Raw genomic sequence first — 22,544 nt, 5'->3', positions numbered from 1 at the left:
AGCCCACTGTCAGTTCTGTGGCTTCTTTGTCACATGTCACCCCTTGGCTGGAGGAGGCCGTCATGGGCTGCACTGCTGGGTGGTGGGCATCAGCCTGACATGCTTGGAACAAGGCCTGTCTCCTTCCTCCAGGGCACCACTCTCTCTCATCACACTGTTCCTCTCAGCGCCTGCTCCTCAGACACCAAGCCCTGTGGACGTGGCTCCTGGTACCCTCCCCTCCCTCTTCCTGTGGCTCCTGTGGTTCAAACCTTCTCCATCTCTCCTGGCTCCCACATCCAGCCTCTACATCCCCCGTCTCACTCCCTGCTACCAGGCTTCCTTCCAGCAGCAGAGCCCTGCCCCCTGCCCTGCTCTAACACCACCGATGGCTCCCCAGTGCCCACCGAATGCAGTCGAGGCTCCTCTGCTTGGCATTCTTGGCCCTCCCTCCTCAGACCCCCATCTGCCTCTACAGTCTGGCCTCTGGTCATTTTTTGTCCCATCCTGTCCCTGATGGCCCAGATGGTGTGACCACCACTTCCTGTTTCCTGGGCATCTCTCTGAGCTGGGCTCGGGCTGCTGCACCTACTGCAATGTTCTTCCTGGTGTCTGTGCTGAATTCTGTCCAGTCTTCAAGGTCCAGCTCAAAGGCTCTATGAAGCCTTCCCTGACTCCCAGCTGGCTGTGACCATTCCCTCCTTGGAATCCCACCAGCTTTCTAGACTCTCCCATGATGTGTTTTGCCTCTTAGATACTGTTAGAGTGACTTGGGTTCGGGGTAGATTGCACTACTGTGGCTAGTCCTCCTCCCCCCGTATCACGTGACCATGATTTCTCCCATGGGTTGGGGGTAGTATATTTTCCCCTTGACCTTGGGCTTGGTCATGGGCTCGCTTTGGCCAAAAGAACCAGCAGAAGTGACTGTGCCAATTCTAGCCATTGGCCTTCAGAGACATTTGTGTTTCTGCTTTTCCTCTGGTACTTTTGCCACGAGAAGAGGCCTGATGGCCCCTGGTTAGGAGAGACAGAGAGATGGTGAACACCTGCCTCCAGTCTGCAGCTTGGAGACCACCAGCTGAGCCCATTCTAGATGCACTGACTCCAGTCAACCCACAGACACACAAGCAAGGAATCAATGCTAACTGTTGTCGCCCCTGAGTCTTGGGATACTTTGTTATGCAGCCTCCTGTGTGAGAGCTGACAGGTACAGGGTCTTCCCTCCCTTACTGTCTGTGAGCTGCTCGAGGGCAGGGCCGTAGACACCTCTGCCCTGTTGGAGGAGGGGACCCACCCCGCTGGCTGACTTAAATAACCATCCAGCAGCTGTGTCAGTGCCTGGGTGACAAGGACGCCCCCTGGGAGTGGCACCCAGTATGCTGAACACAGACCCCACCCCCTTAGAGGTCATCACCAGAGGTCCCCCAAGAGATACCCGAATGTCTGTGTGAAGTAACACGCTGGAGCCCCAAAGGGCATTGAGTGTGGAGCTGAGAGGCTGACGGGGTTCTTCAGATCTGGGGATTCAATTCTCCAACAGAGCCCATCCTCCGGGCAAGAAGGCCTCAGGGGCCCAGATGCTCACCCAGAGGGTGGACCACAGGGTAGAGCTGTGGGGTTCCGGGGGCCAGCGAGGGGGCGTGGAGCCCCTTTTCACTTCAACTTGACTTACTCGCACCTCCCATGGGACCGGCCCTTTCAGCCGGCCGGCCTGTGCCTGGGAATTTTCTGCCTGCATGTCTCACCTCACTCCTTTCCTTCCGGGAGCGAGGCAGGCCCAGGACCTTGGAGGATGCGGTTCAAGTGCATGTCTGGTTTCACAGGTCCAGTCCTTCCGGACGGACGGCACACATTCATTCCGGCATTTTATGTTATACGTACATACGCACATACACACACACACACACCCCTACAGAACACACACATGTACATAATACACACCCCCCCGACATAACACACACACACATTAACATACACACGTGTGTATACGATGACAAACATTTCATCCAATCAAAGCCTTTGCAAGCCCAAGTTCAGACTTAACTAGTTCAAGCAAGACCTTATCTAGAAAAATTCCAGTAGAATCAAAGATTTGCTTGTCTCTTTAGAGCACTCTGTAAGGGGTGAGACCTCATGCACTGGCAATAACGGCCCCACGGCTCTGTCACTGCTGTGGGTACACACGCCGCAGACCTAGTTCTGGACAGAGAGACCTCCCAGGCCTGGAGGCCAGACGCACCACAGACACCAGGGTCCTGCCCCCACGAGCCACGCCGAGTGTCCCGTCCCAAGGCGGGCGGAGCGGCCCTGTGGGTTCTGTAAGCCTGACGTGTTCCCGACAGAGGAAAATGTCAAGGAAATTCCCAGAGCTAGAGATTTTCAAGAGCACGTGTGCTTGAGGTGCACGTCCTACCCTACAGGCTAGGAAGAGGCTGCATGGAGGGAGGGGGGTTTCGCTGATGGATGTGCCTTGGGCTGGAACGCAAGCCTGGACCCTCGACGCTGGGTCCCTGTGGTGACCGCCTCTTCCCCAGTGGACACAGGTGGGCTGATTTCCAACAGGAAATGCAGCAGAAAGATGCCAGCGCATCCGTCCTGACCCTAACCCGGGCCCTATCGGAGCCGCACACCCCAGAGAGCTCCACAGGCTACAAACCAGCTCAAATCCAAGGAAGAGTGGAGAACACTGGGCCGGACGCATCGTGTGTTACTCTGATCACCTAAGAAGCACAAAGCTGGGGTGACAGGAAAGCACTCTCTCCGCTGCCTGAGGGGGCGAGGTTTTAAGGGCGATCTGGCAAAAGCTCAGCTCACATCAGAGCAAATTCTAGACGCTGAGCCCACACAACGAGCCTGACGGCACGGTTTTCCTCACGATGCCATGCCGTGGCACCGAGAGGAGGACCGGAGCCTGCATCTCACGGAGGGGTCTTCACGTCCGTCGGAGAAATCACCAGCACACCCGGCCTGGACGGCGTGGCCCTCCCACCCGCTCCCCTGCTTGCCAGTTGTAGGGAAAACGGAGGGCTCATTACCTGTAAAACTGGAGCTGTCTTTTGGGGCTCCCATACCGAGTACTGCGGACAGCAATGGAGGAGAGAGAAGGAGACAGGGAGAGAAGAGAGAGAAGCCACAGTTGGCATCAGCCGCACACAGGGAGGCGCCAGCCCAGGAAGCATCACGGACGCCCGGCAGCCCCGGCCCCACCCCGCCCTGCTGGGGCCGTGGGAGGATGCGCCCCGGGTACCAAGCGCTCGGCGGCAGCGCCACCCAGCGGCCAGGGAGGCAGAGGCCCGTTTGTTTGGACGCGGGGTCCTCTGCGCCTGGCCTCCGTCCCACAATGAGCGGGGAAGCGAAGACCAGAGGTAAACCTCTCGGGGGCTGTCTGTTTGGGTTTTAATGAAACATGCTTTAGACCAACGGTGGAAAACCCTCAAACCAAGACGTGCCATCACCTCACACGCTGGCAAGTCTGCACATGACCAGGGACTTCTTTTTAGGACCCGAATGCAGGAGGGACGCCCCCGTTCCCCATGGTTTCCACGGACACGCGCTCTGGCTCAGGCCCTGATGGCTATCTGAAGGTCCAGTGGCTCCAGGACTGACAGGCCCCCGGGGTTCCACTCGTGCCCCAGTCTTCTGTGACAACGATGCCAGCGGCTCCCGCCCCGTGCCTTCCTCTCACCCTCCCTGTGGTTCAACCTGGGCTATTTTCCAAAGAGAAAGACCCAGGGCTGGATCTGGAAGTGGGCTCCACAGGAGGAGGTCAAGGGGCCCTGGTGAACACCCGGCAGCCCCAACCCACCCTCCCCGAGCTCCGCACTGGCCTGTAAGGCTTTGAGCCTCAGGGCACTGGGGGAGCTGGTGGGACCGCAGGGGCCACAGACCTGAAATGCGTAGGATGAGAGAAACAGGATCCCGGAAGGGCCTCTGTTACCTCCCACAGAATATTTCAGAAGAATCAGGGACAAGGCAGGAGTCTAATCCTGGCTTCATCTCACCCAGAAAACCTTGTTTTTTTCCTTTCCTATTTTGGTCTTAAAAGCCTCTGCTCCTTTCTTTGGAGCAAACACTGGCGTGCGTGCACCTTGCGGCCCGGTCTTGGTCCCTCCCTCTGGGTCAAGGGGAGAAGACTGGCTTGGGGACCCCTCCTCAGAGGCAGGACTGACCCTGGGAGGGGCCCGGGTGGGGGTGGCGCGGGGGGCTCACCTGTAGATCATGCCGGGGGAGCCGGTCTGCCGCAGGGAGAGCCGGGCCGGGGAGCCCGTGGTCGATTCCGGATACATGGAGGCGGCCTCACGCGTCCTGACCCGCTCCCGTCTTCACGGAGGGAAGACTCTGGAGGAAGAGCAAAGAAGGAGGGGAGGCGGTTAAAAAAGACCCACCAGGTGTGGCCAGGATGCTCTGTGCTCCTGAGGGCCCGGGCATCTGTCAGTCCTGCATCAGACAGACAGACAGACAGACAGACCCACGGGGGCTCCGATGAGGCTGATGGCCGGGTCCAGTGACTGTGAAGGACTTCTACCCCGTCTCTCCACGCTCCCACCCCGCCCCTCCCTGACTGCTTTTCTGAGGTGCTGGGAGCACTTCCCCATTGCCCAGACTATGCAGCGATGGTACCAGGGGAACTCTGTGCACTAGGGAATCTGGGCTGTCTTCCCCAGGCCCGGGAGAGGCACACGGTCACCCAGGGTCGCCCTGGGTGCCTCACCTTCCCTGACCCCTGACTCCCACCCACTGCAGCGGGCTGGTACCCCCGCTCAGCTTTAAGGAAGGCAGCTCGTCAGACGCTCCACGACCCCCAGCTCCTGAGACTCACGCTCACGTGTAACCCCCCATGCACAGGTACCTGTATGACCCTGCAGAGCCCCTGCCCCGAGGCAACCTGGGTGAGGGAGGGATACGGATGGAAACCTACAATCGCAGAGGGGCGGGTGCACAGAGCGCCAGGCCCCGTGCCCTGGGCGCAGAGCCGTCCCCAAGGCCCGTCCAGACGCCGGTCCAGAGGCGCCGGGGAAGGTGTGGTGCAGGATGTCCTCACATAGGCTAACGGGATGGGGAGCAGGCAGCCACGGGCAGGCCGGGATGCCCGTGCCCTTAGCTGGGGGTGCAGCCCACCCCACCCGTCACTCTCCTCTATGGCTTCTCGTGGGCCCGGCTGCTGGGTGGTGACACCTCCACTCCCAGCTCGGGCGCTGAGGGGTGTTTAATGTCCAGAATTCCAGAATCACAGACTTAATCTGCATTTCTAACAAGTCCCCAGGTGATGCTTGTGTGCTGGTCCAGGGAGCACACTCTGAGGACCCCTGGCCTAAAGCCGAGCTCCTGGACTAGAAGTTGGCAAACTACGGCCAGCCGGTCAACCACTTCTGTAAATAAGGTTTTACTGGGGGTTTTACCTTCACGCCCATTTGTTTACAAATTGTGCATCTGTGCTTCTATGGTGGGGTAGGTCATTGTAATGGAGACCGTCTGGCCTGCAAAGCCTAATATATTTACTACCTGGCCCTTTAAAGGAAAAGTCTGTCCACCCCTGTCCCAGGCTGTTCTCCCCCGCACTCTCCAAGATGACACAGCCCAGCGCCTCTCTCCTGAAATCACCACTTCCTCTCCCATGTTACCCTCAGCTCTCGACTTGAGGCTTCCTATTTCACTAACATCAGACCCGCCCACTGGCATCAGCACAAGGAACATTCTGCTTCCCGAAGCTGTCTGGGGTGACCCGGCCACGCCCACGCCCACCGCGCCCACAGTGCCCACACCCACTGCCTCGCCCCCACTCGAAGGCATCCTGCAGCAGGACTCCTGCCCACCGGGCCTTCCTTCTTTACGGAGCAGGGCATCTGCACACAAGCAATTACTACTTCTGTCTGGGGACTTCCCTGGTGGTCTAGTGGTTAAGACCCCGTGCTTCCACTGCAGGGGGCATGGGCTCGATCGCTGGTCAGGGAACTAAGATCCTGCGTGCCGCCCAGTGCAGCCAAAAAAACCCCCCAAAACAAAAACAAACTACTTCTCCAGTTTTCAAAAACAAAAAGCATAGTTTCTTGGACCCACTTCCTTCCCCACCCTTGTCCTATTTCTCTCCTTCCATCACAGGAAAAGTCCTCCTGTCTGCAGTTCTCCTCCCTTCTGCCCTCACTCCTCTGAGGAAGCTACCGTTGCCAAGGTCACCGGGACCTCCCTGTTGCTAACCCTGACGGTGCCCATCAAACGGGGTGGACGGTGAGGCCACACCGCCTTCCTGGCTCCGGGGCCCCACGCTGCTCACTGTCTTCCTGCCTCCCCGGCGGCTCCTTCTTGGGCTCCCAGGCTGCGCCTGCTCCTCTCTCTGGTCTCCAGCTCTGGTTTCTGCCCAGACTCAGGTCTTGGATCTCTTTTCTCTTCTGCCCACACGAGGTTCCTCGGGTTTCCACCAGCCTGCTGCTCTGACCTTCACCGCTATGCTGAGGACCCCGCGGTTGTATCTCCAGCCCCCACCTCTCCCCTGGACCGCAGACACGTTTATCCAGCTGTCCACTTGGCATCTCTACAAGGATGTGGAGCAAGCGCCTTGGGTCTCTGTGTCTAATGCCGAGCTCCTGACTGCCCCCACCCCAGCTCTGCTCTTCCTGAAACAGGAGGCAAAGAGGCAGGGCACAACCTTGAAAAGAATGACATAGGCTGAGGACACGACAGAAACTGATTAGAACCAAATGGGTCCAAGATGGCGGACGCGTCAACTTCCACTCGACCATGAACCTCAGGACACGCTCACTGTAACACATCAGCTAAATGACACACCCACGGGCGCCATGGCAGTTCCAAGGCCGACCATGAGGGTCCAAAAGTGGGCGGGGGCCCAATTCCTGGAAATCCCCACCCCTTCCCCAAAATAGCTGGAATACTCCTCCCACTCTTCAGCCTATGAAATGACCCACTCCTTTAAAAACCGACAACCCCATCCTGGGGCCACTCTCACCTCTGAGATGGCCCACACTCTGTCTGTCGAGTGTGTTTCTCTATAAAGAAATCCACTTCTCACCTATCACTTTGTCTCTCGCTGAATTCTCTCTGCGATGAAACATCAAGAACCTGAGCTTCATTAAGCCCTGAGACCAGGAGTGTGATCTCAGTTCAAAGACGGTGAGTTCAAGTCCCAATCTGGGTTTTGGCTAGGTTCAAGTCCCAATCTGAGTTGCACGGTTTCATCCCCACGGCCGCTCTGTCATGAGATCATCTTCAGAAGCTTCCAGAATCCCGTGCTTCTCAAGGTGACCTCCACCTCCTCCTCCCTGGCCCGGCTGCCACCCTCCCTCTCCAAGTCCCCACAACAGCTTTCTGACGGGCCTCCTGCTTCCACCTCGACCCCTCACAGTCTACTTTACAGGAGCCAGAGCGAACCTTGCAGAACATAACTCAGATCAGTTGTTACTTTGCTCAAACCTTCCAATGGATTCCCATTCTTTCCAGATCTCAGCAGTGGCCTCGGCCCCACCTGAGCCACGACCTCTCTGACCTCGTCCCCGCCCCCCTTGCTCACTCTGACCCAGACATGGGCTCCGTGGGGTCCTGTGAACCCAGCAGGCACTTCAACCTCAGGGGTTTTGCACCTGCTCTTCCTTCTGCCTGAGCTCTCTGACCCCAGACCCACCTGAGGGACCCCTGACCTTCACCTCCTGATACAAAGGTCACATACTCACGGAGTCTTCTCTGGACACTTTATCTTAAAGTGCAGACCTGTCTTCCATACACTCCCCTGGTCCCTCCCCGGCACTTGTCACCTTCTAACACATGTTATATTCCACCTACTGTCTCATTTATGACCCCAAGATGCCCCGAGATGCCAGCTCCTCGGATGCAGGGAGTTCTGTCTGCTGTGTTCACAGCTGTGCCTGGCACCACTGCGGCGGGTGCGGGGTGCGGGGAGGGCCTGGGGACTTGACTTGTACGAGGAGGGAGGGGGTGGGGACAGGGCAGTCTTCTCTGAGGGTGCAATGCCGGCTCTGTCCAGCGGGGGTGCTCACGGCAGCTACAGGTGCCACTGGCCACACTTAGGGAGGCGTCCCTGGGGAGGTCATCTGTCCCACTCCTCACCCTAGCCCAGACTCTGGAAGCTCAGGTCCCTCAGGGCCAGCAGCCAGCTCTTCGGCCCACAGCCGGGCACTGGCCACTCTTTGATGCCCACTTCATGAGGAAAAGAACCGCAGGCCACGAGCAGTGCTTCTGTCTCATTCCTCCTGGGGGGTTGGCACCTTGACCACCTCACGGGTGGAAGAGGATTGGTGAGGTTTTCCCAAGTCCCTGCTTAGCATTCAGGACACAGTTCAGGGGCACAGCCAATGTGCCCAGAGCTCACCTCCTTGCGCTGCAGCTGCCACCATCCAATCAGGAGCCACTGCACCCACCTGGCAGCCAATCCCCAAGTAGCTGACATCCCAGTGGGGATGCTGTGACTCCCAGGCTGCGCTGGGCTCCCACACCTCCGAGGGAGACAGGCACGTATAGCTGTCCCCCCGCATCCCCCCCGGGGCTGTTCAGAAACCATTTGATAACACATCACGCTTACGAGGGATGGGAGGGGCAGATGAGAGGGTGTGGCTTGGAGTTCAGGCTCGGGGTCCAAAGGCTGGGTCCCTCCTGTCTCCTGCAGGCCCACCCGATCTGTGTGTGACCTTGAGCAAACCACCCCAGTTTACACTTGGCAACACAAACATGGAGCGCTCACAAAGGCCTGTTCATACTTTCTCACGGGACCAAAGAGAAGTTACACCCTGAGCCCAAGAGGAAAAACGTTGAGTCAGTCCCAGCTCTCACCCTTTGCAGGCTGAGCTGAGTGATGACAGGGGACCTAAAAGGTCAGGAGGCGCCATTTGTGGACACTGTCATCTCTCCAGCTTATTATTTTGAAAACTTTCAAACATCGGAAAAATTGTAAAGGATCAGAACAGCAACAAACACCTATTTACCCTTCATCCTACTCACTGACAGGCTACAAGCGCCTCATTTGCATACATCGCCTCCCTCCCCCTCCCCCCTCCCCCCTCCCTCTTGCACACACATCCCCCCCCAACCATTTGATAGTTGCGATCTCACGCACTTCACCCCTCAATACTGCAGCCGGCATTTTCTGAGAATAAGAACTCTGTCTTACATAACTACAATGCCATGATCATATCCAAGTCAATTAATTCAATACCACCTGACACATAGCCTATTATAGGCCAATATCACCGATGAATATAGATGCAAAAGTCCTCAACAAAATACTAGCTAACAGAATCCAACAGCACATTAAAAATATCATACAACATGATCAAGTGGGGTTTATCCCTGGGATGCAAGGATTCTTCAATATATGCAAATCAATCCATGTGATACATCATATCAACAAATTGAAGGATAAAAACCATATGCTAATCTCAATAGATGCGGAAAAAGATTTTGACAAAATTCAACATCCACTTATGATAAAAACTCTCCAGAAAATGGGCATAGAAGGAAATTACCTCAACATAATAAAAGCCATATATGAGAAACCAAAAGCCAACATCATTCTAAATGGTGAAAGAATTCCCTCTAAGAACAGGTACAAGACAAGTGTGTCCACTCTCACAATTATTATTCAACATAGTTTTGGAAGTTTTAGCCACAGCAATCAGAGAAGAAAATGAAATAAAAGGAATCCAAATTGGAAAAGAAGTAAAATTGTCACTCTTCGCAGATGACATGATAGTATACATAGAAAACCCTAAAGACTCTACTAGAAAACTGCTAGCACTAATCGATGAATTTAGTAAAGTAGCAGGATACAAAATTAATGCACAGAAATCTCTTGCATTCCTCATATATACTAACAATGAAAAGGCAGAAAGAGAAATTAAGGAAACTCTCTCATTTACCACTGCAACAAAAAGAATAAAATACCTAGGAATAAACCTGCCTAAGGAGGCAAAAGACCTGTACGCAGAAAACTATAAGACACTGATGAAAGAAATCAAAGACGATACAAACAGATGGAGAGACATATCATGTTCTTGGATTGGAAGAATCAACACTGTGAAAATGACTATACTACCCAAAACAATTTACAGATTCAATGCAATCTCTATCAAATTACCAATGGCATTTTTCACAGAACTAGAACAAGAAATCTTACAATTTGTATGGAAACGCAAATGACCCCGAATAGCCAAAGCAATCTTGAGAAGGAAAGATGGAGTTGGTGGAATTAGGCTTCCTGACTTCAAACTATACTACAAGGCCATAGTGATCAAGACAGTATGGTACTGGCACAAAAATAGAAAGGAAGATCAATGGAATAGAATAGAGAACTCAGAGGTAAACCCAAGCACGTGTGGGCACCTTATCTTTGACAAAGGAGGCAAGGATATACAATGGAAAAAAGACAGCCTCTTCAATAAGTGGTGCTGGGAAAATTGGACAGCAACATGTAAAAGAATGAAATTAGAACACTTCCTAACACCATACACAAAAACTCAAAATGGATTAAAGACTTAAATGTAAGGCCAGACACTATAAAACTCCTAGAGGAAAATACAGGCAGAACACTCTATGACATACATCAAAACAAGATCCTTTTTGACCCACCTCCTAGAATCATGGAAATAAAATCAAGAATAAACAAATGGGATGTAATGAAACAAAAGCTTTTGCACAGCGAAAGAAACCATAAACAAGACAAGAAGACAACCCTCAGAATGGGAGAAAATACTTGCCAACGAAGCAACGGACTAAAGATTAATCTCCAAAATATACAAGCAGCTCATGCAGCTTAATACCGAAAAAGCAAATAACCTAATCTACAAATAGGCGGAAGACCTAAATAGACATTTCTCCAAAGAAGACATGCAGATGGCCAACAAACACAAGAAAAGATGCTCAACATCACTAATCATCAGAGAAAAGCAAGTCAAAGCCACAATGAGGTATCACCTCACACCAGTCAGAATGGCCATCATCAAAACATCTAGAAACAATAAATATTGGAGAGGGTGTGGAGAAGAGGGCTCTCCTGCACTGTTGGTGGGAATGTAAGTTGGTACAGTCACTATGGAAAACAGTTTGGAGGTTCCTTAAAAAACTAAAAATAGAAATACCATATGATCCATTAATCCCACTGCTGGGCATATACCCAGAGAAAACCATAATCCAAAAAGAAACATGTACCATAATGTTTATTGCAGCACTATTTACAATAGCCAGGACATGGAAGCAACCTAAATGCCCATCACCAGATGAACGGATAAAGAAGATGTGGCACATATATACAATGGAATATTACTCAGCTTTAAAAGGGTATGAAATGGAGCTATATGTAATGAGGTGGATAGACCTAGAGTCTGTCATACAGAGTAAAGTAAGCCAGAAAGAGAAAAACAAATACTGTATGCTAACTCATATATACGGAATCTAAAAAAAAAAAAAAAATGGTACTGATGAACCCAGTGAGAGGGCAAGAATAAGGATGCAGATGCAGAGAATGGACTGGAGGACACAGGGTTTGGGGGGCAGGGGGTGAAGGGGAAGCTGGGACAAAGTGCGAGAGTAGCATAGACATAGATACACTACCAACTGTAAAATACATAGCTAGTGGGAAGTTTCTGTATAACAAAGGGAGATCAACTCGATGATGGGTGATGCTTCAGAGGGCCAGGACAGGGAGGGTGGGAGGGAGTCACGGGAGGGAGGGGCTATGGGGATATATGTATAAATATAGATGATTCACTGTGGTGTACCTCAAAAGCTGGTACAAGAGTGTAAAGTAATTACATTCCAATAAAGAGCTTAAAAAAAAATTTTCCACCTTCCACAAGAAACAAGAAAAATCTCAAATAAACAACATAACCTACCACCTAAAAGAATTAGAAAAAGAACAAACAAAACCTAAAGTCAGCAGAAGGAAGGAAATAATACAGATCAGAGAAGAAATAAATAAAATAGAGATTAAAATTTTCCCAATGGGGACTTCCTAGGTGGCGCAGTGGTAAAGAATCTGCCTGCCAATGCAGGGGACACGGGTTCAAGCCCTGCCCTGGGAAGATACCACATACCACAAAGCAACTAAGCCCGTGTGCCACAACTGTTGAGCCTGTGCTCTAGGACCCATGAGCCACAACTATTGAGCCCATGTGCCACAACTACTGAAGCTCATGCACCTAGAGCCCGTGCTCCACAACAAGAGAAGCCACTGTAATGAGAAGCCTGCGCACCCACTCTCGGCAACTAGAGAAAGCCCGTGTGCAGCAACGAAGACCCAACACAGCCAATAAATAAAATAAATAAATAAATTTAAAAAAAAGAAAAAAATTTTTCCCAGTGATTCCAAAAATATATTCTATAGTTAAAAAAAATCCAGAATCCATTCCAAAAATATATTCTATAGCTTAAAAAAAAAACCAGAATCCACTCAAGCTTCACGTAATCCAGCACCCACCACCTAATCTCTTAATCCAGCCCCCCCGCCAGGCCCCCCCCCCATATTTTCATTTTTGTTTTTCATGGCATCGTGGGTTTTGTTTTTTTTTTTGGGGAAAGCTCAGGCCATTAATCCCGGAAACTGTCTCACATTTTGCATTTGTCTGATTGCGGCCTGACGATGAGATCTGGCTAAATCTCTTTGGCGAGGCGTGTCCTTCTGCTACATCCAACCAGGATGCACGTGTGCGTTTGCCCGCGACGGGCATAGCCAGGGTCTGCCACTTGGTTAAGGCGGCTTCTGCCTGGCGCGGCGCACTCCTTCCTTCGTAATTAACCAGAACCGCGGGGAGGGCTCTTTGAAGCTGTGTGAGAATCCAGTTCCCGTGCAGCCTCTCACTGTGAGTGTTTTCTCCACTTTAGTTTTCCCAGAAAGGCCACTCTGCAGCCAGTTAGGGCTCCGAGGGCAGAGGACGTGAAAGAGTAGGAGGTGGAGTTTAATTGGGAAGAAAACACAGAAACGGATTCGTGGAATCTTGGGCTGTCATCAAAGCTGCAGCCCCGGCCAGGCCCTGGTGGTCAGACTCTTTCAGGGACTGACCAAGGGCCCCATGGGGCCTTTATGTGACTCTGAGGACTTGGATTGGCCCCGAGACTCGGGCTGATGGTCTTCTGGAAAAGTGGACCCGTGACATGATTTTAATCACGGACAAGCACATTTATACACACAGAGGGAAAGCCCCAGAATAAACCCGATGAACTGTGCAAAAAGTCCAGGGTCACAGCAGACCACGGTGAGGCGCCCTTGACCAGGAGATACAAGCGATCTCTCTCTCTTTTAGCCTCAGTTTTCTCATCTGCAAAATGGGGGCCTGTCCAAAACAACCCTCAATTTCTCTGTTGGAGCTCAGAATAAATGATTATATTATTCTGAGGGCTAATGTGCCTGGGGTGGGGATGGGGGGTCCAATTTGGAGTTGCAAGCGGCTTTCTCTCTCCCTCTTTCTCTGATCCCTTTGGCCTCAGCATTAAAGATGTAGCCTTTCAGAGCTGATGAGAGCTACTCACACAAGATGGGGAGAATTCAGTGCATCCAGGCGACAGAAGAAAAGGAATTCACAGCTAAGCCAAGAAACCACAAAGAAAAGTCAGACCAAGCCCGTGAGTCCAGAGACCCACAATAATAGGAGACGCTTTCTGACTTGGCCCGCTTGGGGGACCACCTCTTCTGGTTCCTCAGATGTTGGGTTGATGAGCTGGGATCTGATTTGCATAGAAGGAGGGTATGAGGGTCTAGGAGAGTCACGGGTCCCCATTCCTTGCTCCTCCCACATCCACGTCCTTTGCTACGTGACACACGCTCGGGCCAGTGGAGAGTGAGCAGAATGGCCACGTGCCAGCTCCAGCCTCGGCCATAGGAGACTTGCCCTGGAGCCCCTGCCATCGTCACGGACGAACTTGCCCCAGACACACCCCGCTCTGGTCCAAAGAGGCCAAGCTCACATGCAAGAGCCGCCCGGCCTGGACGGGGTATTGCCCGCCACCCTGCCACGTGGAGCCAGCAGACCCACAGATGCAGATAAAAGGACCTCACTGTGACCTGCCACCAGGACTGTTACACAGAAGGTGAACGGAGTTTTAACTTTAACTTTAGCACTGCTGGGAGCCATTCTGCTGTGTTTTAATACTCAGGGTCATTCTTGTTACGTTAAATTATAACGCCAGTGGGAAGCCGGGGTTAATTCCAGTTATTGGAAAAGGATGCCACAGCAGTCTCTTTACTGTAGACTCTGGAGCACAAAAATTAGGTGACGGGAACCTTCATGTAGTGAGACTTATTGATGCTAAGTTAGCACTTTGACCTCTGGAGAGGGAAACTGTTTCTAAATCTCAGTCTTGGTGGAACTCATACACATGTCCATCTTCTTCTTGGGCTGGGTGGATGACACAATTCTACCCACTTTGAGTGACCTCAGGAGACCTTCCCGGTATTGGGGAGGGAGGTGAGGCCCAGCTGGGTTCAGATCTGGCCCTTGGTTTGCATCCTAACTCTGGCACTTATTGGTGTCTGACCTTGGGCAAATCTCCCGACTTTCCCAAGGGTCGGTTTTTCCATCTGTGAAATGGGAGGGTAACAGGAGTCAGGGAGGAGCTGAGGGTGAGGGTGCGTGGTGAGGGCCACGGAGGCTAGGATCCGCCCATGCCCGGTGCTGGCTAAGGCCTGGGAGTGCTTCTTGGAAAGTCCGAGATCACAACTCCTTCCTGAACGTTTGCACTGCGTGCCAAAGGCAGGTGGGGTGGCTCTTGTACAGAGGCATCCGTCCCAGAGGCAGCCTGCTCTCAGGCAGTGGTCCTATCTTCCAGAAAAATCACTTTTCAGAGTCCTCAGACTTGCTACAACCTCTGCTTTTCCCTTGCTGCCTCTCTCCCCTGCTCTCAGAAGCCTCCTCAACTTTTCCACTTTCCCAGAAAAAGGCTCATTGCTTATGGAGGTGACCAGCCATGCACAGGTAGGACTCAGTGCCATGGGGGGGCCCTCCGGGGTTGCACCCTAATTCTGGATCATCCTGGAAGCTCAAGGTTTCCAGAAGGCTTGACCCTAGGTTGCTGAGTCCTTAGAGTGAGGACACTGTAAGAGTTACCTATTGCCACGCAACAGGGGTTAGCGGCTTACAACAACAGCATTTCTCACATGGTTTTGGAGTCAGGAAGCCGGGATTGACTTGGCTGGGTGGTTCTGGCTCGGGATCTCTCCTGAGGCTGTGCGCAGGATGTTGGCTGAGGCCACTATCTCATCTGAAGGCTCCCTGTCTTAGCTCCCCCACCAGGGACTGAACCCAGGCCCTCGGCAGTGAGAGCATGGCGTCCTAACCACTGGACCACCAGGGAGTTCCCCTGAAGGCTCCTCTTCTTAGATGTCTCCTGGACGAGGCTGTGGACAGGGGGCTGCAGTGCGGTACCCCCTGGATCTCTCAAGCTGAGGCAGCTGGCTTCCCCCAGAGCAAAGGATGGAGAGAGAGAAGCTGCTGTGACCTTCAAGACTGGAGGCTCAGGAGATTTGTCTATTGGTCACAAAAACCAACTCTAATATGATGGAGGGCATGAGGACCAGGAGGCGGGGCCACGGGAGGCCATCTTGGTGGTCACCATGGAGACACCAGTGATAGACTATTCCTCACCTTTACTCTGTCCCCATTTCCCCTGAGACCACAGGGATGCTGGCTCCACCAGGGCAGGGGGCTTCGCCTCTTCTGCTCACTGATGTGTCCCAGCAGCGCCAGGCACACGGCACATGCTCCATGAACGCTGACAGAGCGACCAGGGAGGAGAGGCTCACGGTGCCTGGGGGTGACAGGCGTCTCACATGGAAGCCTCAGGGCTCAGGGCTAGGACTCAAGCTCCCGCTTCTTGAACTGATGTTACTTTGCATGTTGCTTCTTGAACCCGGGAAATCCTTCCTCCCAAAGCCCTGAGGTGTGGCTCTGTGACATGGCACAAAACCACCGCCCTTGATGGGGCCAAAGCCTGCGGGAGCCACGGGAGCCACAGGGCGCCTCAAGAAGAGACAGGAAGAGGTGTAACTGCTCAAAACCACACAGATCCGGAAGGGCGCTTGTGTAACAGCCCCTTCCTCCCTCTCCCAGAGGCCCGGGGCCCCGAGCCGGGAGCCGACCCCTCTCCTACGAGCAAGATGGACGGCAAGGAGCCAGAGCTGCTGAACCTGAGTGCACGTGGGGTGTCTGTTCCACCCGTGGAGGCATCTTGGGGGCAAGCAGAGAGGCCCCGCTGCCAGAAGGGGCTGGAGGTCACAACCCCCCTCCCGAACAGCGCCACGCAGATCTCGCTCAGACTCAGTTGGAGGTGGGGGTGGGGAGAACGATGCAGGCGTTACTAGGGGCTGGGGCCACGCCAGGATCCTGGCTCTCGGCCAGCGAGAACCTCAGTCTCTCCTCTAAGCTCCCGAGGTCTGAGCCGGGGGGATGAATGGCACGGTGAATGGCAGCCCCTCCCCCCCCAGAAAAAACCCAACCCTGAAAAGCACAGACCTCACGTGGTCAGACAGTGGCGGAAGCCTCTGGACCAGCCACGGAGCCCACAGGCCAGAATGCCTGACGGGGTCTGTTCACACGTCTCATAGATGCCCCATTAAGAATTCCTTATGAAGATCACAGACGAAAAGCTCCCGTCTTTGCAAAGCAACCTTCAGATGCCTGTTCCCTGATTACGAACGCGTCACTCAGCACGGAGCCGGGGTTGGACGGTCGCAGGGAGGGTCCCTGCTCAAATCTGATTGATGCCACAATACACAGGATCACAGCCCCCAACCCCCAACTCTCCCAAAGCAGCGCTGGAAGGCCCTTCCCTGGTACCGCCCGCCCAGGTTCTCACCACGGCTCAGGCACCTGCTGACTGGGCGCCTTCCGACGGCGGGGAGGCCCCGCTGCGGCTTCTGGTTACACCTGGGCGGTGCACAGTGATGGCGGCGGGGGGGAGAGGGGTCTGCTGCGGTCAGCAGCTAAAGGCCCCCCGTCTTGGGACAGGCACCCCCGCTCCTCGAGAGGGACGGAGGCTTAGCTCACAGGCGGAGGGGCCTTGCCTCCCGGCCACGGCTCCCCCAGCCCCATTCGGATCCCGGTGACCACACGTGGACGGGTGCAGTCCCCGGAGTCTGGGCAGAGGGGCCACAGTGCTCTGCAGACCACGTGAGCGGCAGCGGGTCAGGGCGAGACGCAGGGAACAGAAGCCCACACGTGCTCCGGAATCCTTACAACCCTCCCGGGTGCCCAGGCCACAGGCCTCCCTGCAGTCATTCATTCAGCAAAGGTCAGAGCCCTCCCCTCCCAGCGGCCCTGGCCTCCCACAGTGACCACACCCGGCACCAGTGTCCTGCTAGGGCCCAGAGTGGAGAAGAGAGCGAGGTGGGGGACGGAGGCACCACGAAGCTGGGCTTTTCCGGGCCGGGAGGAAGCCCCTTCGGCACCAGGGAGCACCCCCTGCCCCACCACGGCCCCCTTCCCACGTGGTGACCATGGATTCAAAGGGTCCTCTGGCCACCCTCCCCCTTGCATGTGGGATCTTAGTTCCCTGACCAGGGATGGAACTATTCCGCCCCCCCAGCCCGCCGCCGTCCCCCACATTGGAAGCACGGAGTCTTAACGACCGAACTGCCAGGGAAGTTCTTGTTTTGTTTTTAAGGCAGGGACCCTCACGCCTTCTGCCTGTGAAACTACGCTGCAATCAGAGGTGGGAACCCAGGCCAGGGGTTCCCGGGAGACAGCAGATGGGCGGGAATCTCTCCAAGAGCCTGCGGGGGGCGCTCGGCAGCTGCCCCTCACCCCCCAGGCTGGACAGAGGTAGCCCTGCCGCGCTCTTGATCTCTGGGCAGCTCCTTGCCCCAGGGATGAAAGCAGAAGCCAGCAGCTCTGGAGGCAGAGCTGTGTCAGGCACCTCCTCTGGGTGCCACCTGCGGCGCCCCACCTGCCCGCCGCCCGGCAGTCCCTGGGTCACGGGAGGCCTGCCGGTCCCTCCCAGAGAAGAAGCCTGCAGCTGCTGTGACAGCCGGCCACATGGGCTTGGCCTGGGTCCAGCGGCGCATCTACAGGGGCAGCTCTCACCCCGGCTGCAGCCAGGCCTGCGGGGGTGCAGGGCCCAGGAGGCTGCTGGCTGGATGAACCCTGGATGTCAGGGGAGCACCCACACCCTGCAGGGGGAGCTGGGGTGACGTCCCCTCAAGCACAAAACCCACCCTAGGAAGCAGGGTCCCTGAAACACCCTGGGTACCTGATCCTGGGTCAGAACGGCCGGAGACAAGACCATCTTGGTGTGTACGAGGTGGAAGGTGAACGCCGTGGGACCGCGGGGCCGACCAGGAAGCCGGCGGCAGCGAGTGACAGAGCGGAGGATGCTCCGTGAAGCGGGGTGTGGCCTCTAGTCCCAGGCGCACCCCAAGGAGGGCCCCAGACACCCGACCTCCCTGACAGTGCAGCAGCTCCGGGACAGGCAGGCTGGGGGCCCCTTTCTGGCGGCGGGGGGAGGGGACAGATACGCAGCTACCAACTAGTCCTGCGGTTGTTAAAGAGTTCCTGCTTATTCGCGCCAGCTTTGTGCCCAGGCTGGGCTACACGCCTTTTACCCACATCCCCTCATTTGATTGTCCCCACAGCCCTAGGGGGTTACTGCTGGTCCCCCGCCCTACAGATGATGACCCTGAGGGTCAGAGGGTAGGCCCACGGCTAGCATTTGAACCCACGGCTGGGCTGATTCCAGAGCTGTGCTCTGAGCTGGGCACTGCTAGGATGCCTCCCACCTGGATGGTGAGCCTGGGACAGGGCTCTGTCCCTCAGTCATGCCCCATCCCTGGTCCCAGCACTGCCCCAGGACACAGCAGGTGCAAGTAGATGATGTGGGGGGTGGGGCGGCCCTGGAGGACAGGTGAGGGGGGATCCCCCTCTGTGGGGAGGAGGTTTTCTCCCTTCTCTGTAGCCTGTCCCTGCTCTGCCCTTCCTTCCTGGGGAGGCCCCGCACCCTGGGAGAGCGAGGCAAAGGGACGGCTTGGATGGAACATGCCATCTGTGTCGTGCCAAGTCTCCAGCCCCAGCCATGGCCCACCCCACCGTACCCACAGTTCCTGGCAGTGGGGTGGGCCCTTCTCTTCCCAGGGGTGGGCACGGGGCTCTGAGGCTGCTGTGGGAATAGCTGCTGTGGGTCCCCGGCGGGATTAAGACATAGACGGGGAGATGGGGGAAAGAAAGAGGAAAGAGAAGGGAGAAGTGAAGAGTCTGGGGTGCTTGGGGGTATCTCGTGACTGAGTGAAGAGAGCAGGTCGGGAAGTGAGCAGGAGGGAGAGGGGAGGGCGGAGAGCAGAGGGACATGGGAAGAAAGAGAGGCCCTGGGGGGTCAGGAGAAGAGCCCCCACGCTGACACCCACCCCCTAGTCTGCTGCACACAGCCCTTGCTGTCTTTAACCCTGGCAGGCGAGGGCACTTCTACAGACGGGACTCAAGGCCCGTGAATACTAAATGCTACCCAAGGCCACCCAGCCCACCGGTGCCAGAGCTGGGACGGGAACCTGGTGTGTCTGGCTGCAGACTGGGGCTCTTTCCTCCCCGCCCCCTGACCTGGAGCCCCCTCCAGTCTGACTCTGGACAGGTACCCTCTGCCGCCCGCCAGCACGGAGGAGACCCTGTGGGTCTGCGAAAGCACACTTAATTCACCGCTCTTGCACATCTCCGGGCAGCAGGTAGAAGTTGAACATTTCAAGCTAACGCCTGTAATAACCTCGATAGCTGCTCTGCAGTGCTGTCCACAGAGTCAGGACTCACACGGCAGCGTCATTCCGGCCCCTCCGAGTAAATCGGATTTCTTCAAGCATCTGCCAACGCTTTTTGAAGAAGTTTCTTTGGACCGGGACGGCAGGCGACCGCTAAGTGCTGGGCTGCGAAGTTAGGGATACTTCATTTAGTCCGGGGGCAGCTCCTCCTCTCCGTGGACACATCTGAGCCATAGATTTCAGCTGGATCAATAAAAGTGAGACACGGTTGCTGAGTCGCCCAGCTGCCACCCACGGGCCCCACTTCCTGAATCATCTTCCAGCTAGTGTGGCCAGGGACACGGCCTATCAGCAGAGCCCTGGGTGTGGCGGGGCGGGGGGGGGGGGGGGGGGGGGCATCCAGGAAATTTTGCTTTCCTCATGGAAAGGGACAGAATCTTCTGGAATCTTCTTCCTCTCCATCTTCAGCAGGAGTGATGCAGGGTGGGTGTGTCTCAGGCTAGATCAGGGGGCAGGAGGCGGTACCTCAAAGGCTCGAGTGGGGTGACTTGCAGCAAGTAGTCTTGTACTGTCCCCCCAGCTGGACCACAGAACAAGATCGTGTGCCAGGCCAGTTCTGAGGCCACCAAAAGCATCTTCCTGGTAAGTGCGGACCTCCCAGGGATTCTAGCTGTTTCCACAACTTAAGGAGCAAGTTCTGAATAGCTCTGCATCCAGGTCACTCACATGCCTTTGGGCCGGGACCAGCCCTGGAGTGTAGCCAGAGGACGGGGTCCTGGATGCTCCCAGTGTGAGGGGCAGAGAGTGGGTCCAGGGCTCCGGAGACACACGACTCCCTCTGCAAAACCCCCGTGGGGGACTCTAAGCAGATTAGTCCTCTGGGGACGACTGAAATGATGAAAAAGGTCCTTTTTTATGTTGATTTGAAATCAGTGTCCTCGTAACTTCAACCCACAGGGCCCACTTGCGCTCTCCTGCCACGAGCTAAGAACAGTTTTCACGGTTTTTAAGTGGTTGGAAGAAAAACAAAAGAAGAATATTTTGTGGGATGTGAAAATTTCATAAAATTCAGATCCCAGCATCCATAAACACTGTTTCATCAGCACGGAGCCATGCTCACGAGCTGCTGGGGCTGCCGTAATAAAACGCCACAGGTCGGGGGGTGTCCACAACAGACATTTTTTTCTCAAGGTCCTGGACGCTGGCAGTCCAAGATCCGGGTGCTGGCAGACTCAGTGTCTGGCGAGGACTCTCTTTCTGGCTTGAGGACGGCCACCTTCCCTGTGTCCTCACGTGGCCGAGGATGAGCCTGCTCTGGTCTCTTCCTCTTCTTAGAAAGGCACCGACCCGTCACGGGGCCCCACCCCCAGGACCTCATCGAAACCCAATCACCTCCCAAAGGCAAACAGCATCCCACTGGGAAATTAGGGGTTCAACATATGAATTGTGGGGGACACGTTATTCACTATCGACCACGGCGGCTTCTACGCCGCGTGCCAGAGCTGAGGGGTTGGGACAGAGGCTGCGTGGCCGGCAAGGCTAAAAGGTTTACTCTGTGGTCCTTTGTCGAAAAGGTTTGTGGAGCCCTGTTCTAGGAGTTCCCGCAGCCTCTAGAAGGCCACACCTCCTTCCTGGAGCAGTGGGGGCTGCAGGCACCCTTTGCACACACCCTTCGGAGCCACAGACCTCCCCTGCTGGGCCCCATCCCTGCCCCCGTGAGCCCACACCTGTTTCCTGGGCCCCAGTCTTGGCCGTTACCTCGCTCCCTGTGATGCTTCAGGTAAGTGAGATCACTGCATGAAGCCGGTCACTGCACGAAGCGCTCAGCCTGGGCCCCAGGTGAACTCTCGGCCCCTGTCATTCTCTTCATCTCCTGCATTCCGGTGCAGCCTGGGTGGTTTGGTGACTTTCAACCCAACCCTGGGATTCCGTTGAGAGTTTTCAGCGTATGAGATCACAGCTTCCTCTCTGGGGATTGGACACTAATCCAGTTTAAAAACTGATACCCAGAAGCAGACCCACTTCAAAGGTGGCGTGATTTGTAGCATTCTGCAGCCCTGTTCAAAACCTCGCTTGGGGGAGGGGGGCCAACACAGGAGGTGTATTTGTGGACGCTGGTGCCTGGAGGGGCCACACGTCACCATGGGGCGGGGGGTTCACTGTTGGTGTGAGCTCAGCCCCGCGTCCTGCCGTCCCCACCCCGGCCACGTCATGGGCGAGAGGGTCTCCAGGAGCCTTCACAGAAATGCAAACCTTCATGATTGAAAAGCTACTTGCGGTTGTTTTTCTTTCCCCGGGAGACACCTCCCCAGTGACATGCTATGCAAACTTTCCAGTGTTCCAGACAGGCCACATGAAAACGCCTCATCAAGTTCACGACGTGATCCCACTGTCTGTGGAAAGGACCCTCTCCTTCCTGGGAGGGTTGGACGCGTTGCAAGGCTCGAGGCTTGAAAGGGCTCCACTGTGACTCGCGGAAGCCGAGTACGGAGGTGGGCCCTGAGGACACTGCAGGAAAGGACCCCCCCCACCGGCCCAAGAGGTCCTTCTCTGCCCTGTCTGGTGGGGCCCCACCTGCTCCTCCCCCTCAGATGTCTGGGGTACAGAGCAGGGAGGGAGGCTGGCCTGCAGGTGGGGCCCGGGGGTTTCCTGCGGCTGTTAACCTGCGGGGCCTGAGGTTAATCACATGGCGCAAATGTGCCGGCCCAGAGATGTTGCTTGCACAAGGGAAAGCTAGTGACTGCAGAACCTTTTTTTTTTTTTTAAAACAACATCTCTAAGCCCGAATCAACACCTGCAAACTAAAACACCAGCAAACAAAACCCCCTATCATTGGCAGATGTCTTTTGATGGCTAGGATACCTCCCTAGGATGCTGG

The 22,544-nt window shown here is 55.2% G+C and overlaps 1 protein-coding gene across 3 annotated transcripts in view; it reads right to left on the bottom strand.

Moving 5' to 3' along the window:
• Positions 1–22,544, bottom strand: part of KCNAB2 (potassium voltage-gated channel subfamily A regulatory beta subunit 2) — a 90,130-nt gene that overhangs the window by 49,166 nt on the left and 18,420 nt on the right. Inside the window, exons 1-3 of one of the 3 annotated variants that reach the window (XM_057707726.1) lie at positions 18,178–18,274; positions 4,189–4,317; positions 3,015–3,056 (exon numbers count right to left, since the gene is read on the bottom strand). In XM_057707726.1, coding sequence (XP_057563709.1) covers positions 3,015–3,056; positions 4,189–4,265 — 119 coding nt within the window. In that variant the 5' untranslated portion in view covers positions 4,266–4,317; positions 18,178–18,274. Of the gene's footprint in view, positions 1–3,014; positions 3,057–4,188; positions 4,318–18,177; positions 18,275–22,544 lie in introns of those variants that run through there. The other 2 variants (XM_057707721.1, XM_057707733.1) reach the window with 2 other exon arrangements.

The sequence above is a fragment of the Hippopotamus amphibius genome, chromosome 1 (genome assembly GCF_030028045.1).
Source record: "Hippopotamus amphibius kiboko isolate mHipAmp2 chromosome 1, mHipAmp2.hap2, whole genome shotgun sequence".
Taxonomy (NCBI): domain Eukaryota; kingdom Metazoa; phylum Chordata; class Mammalia; order Artiodactyla; family Hippopotamidae; genus Hippopotamus; species Hippopotamus amphibius.
Note: the sequence above shows the minus strand (reverse complement) of the source record. Positions and strands in the feature narration are given on the sequence as shown.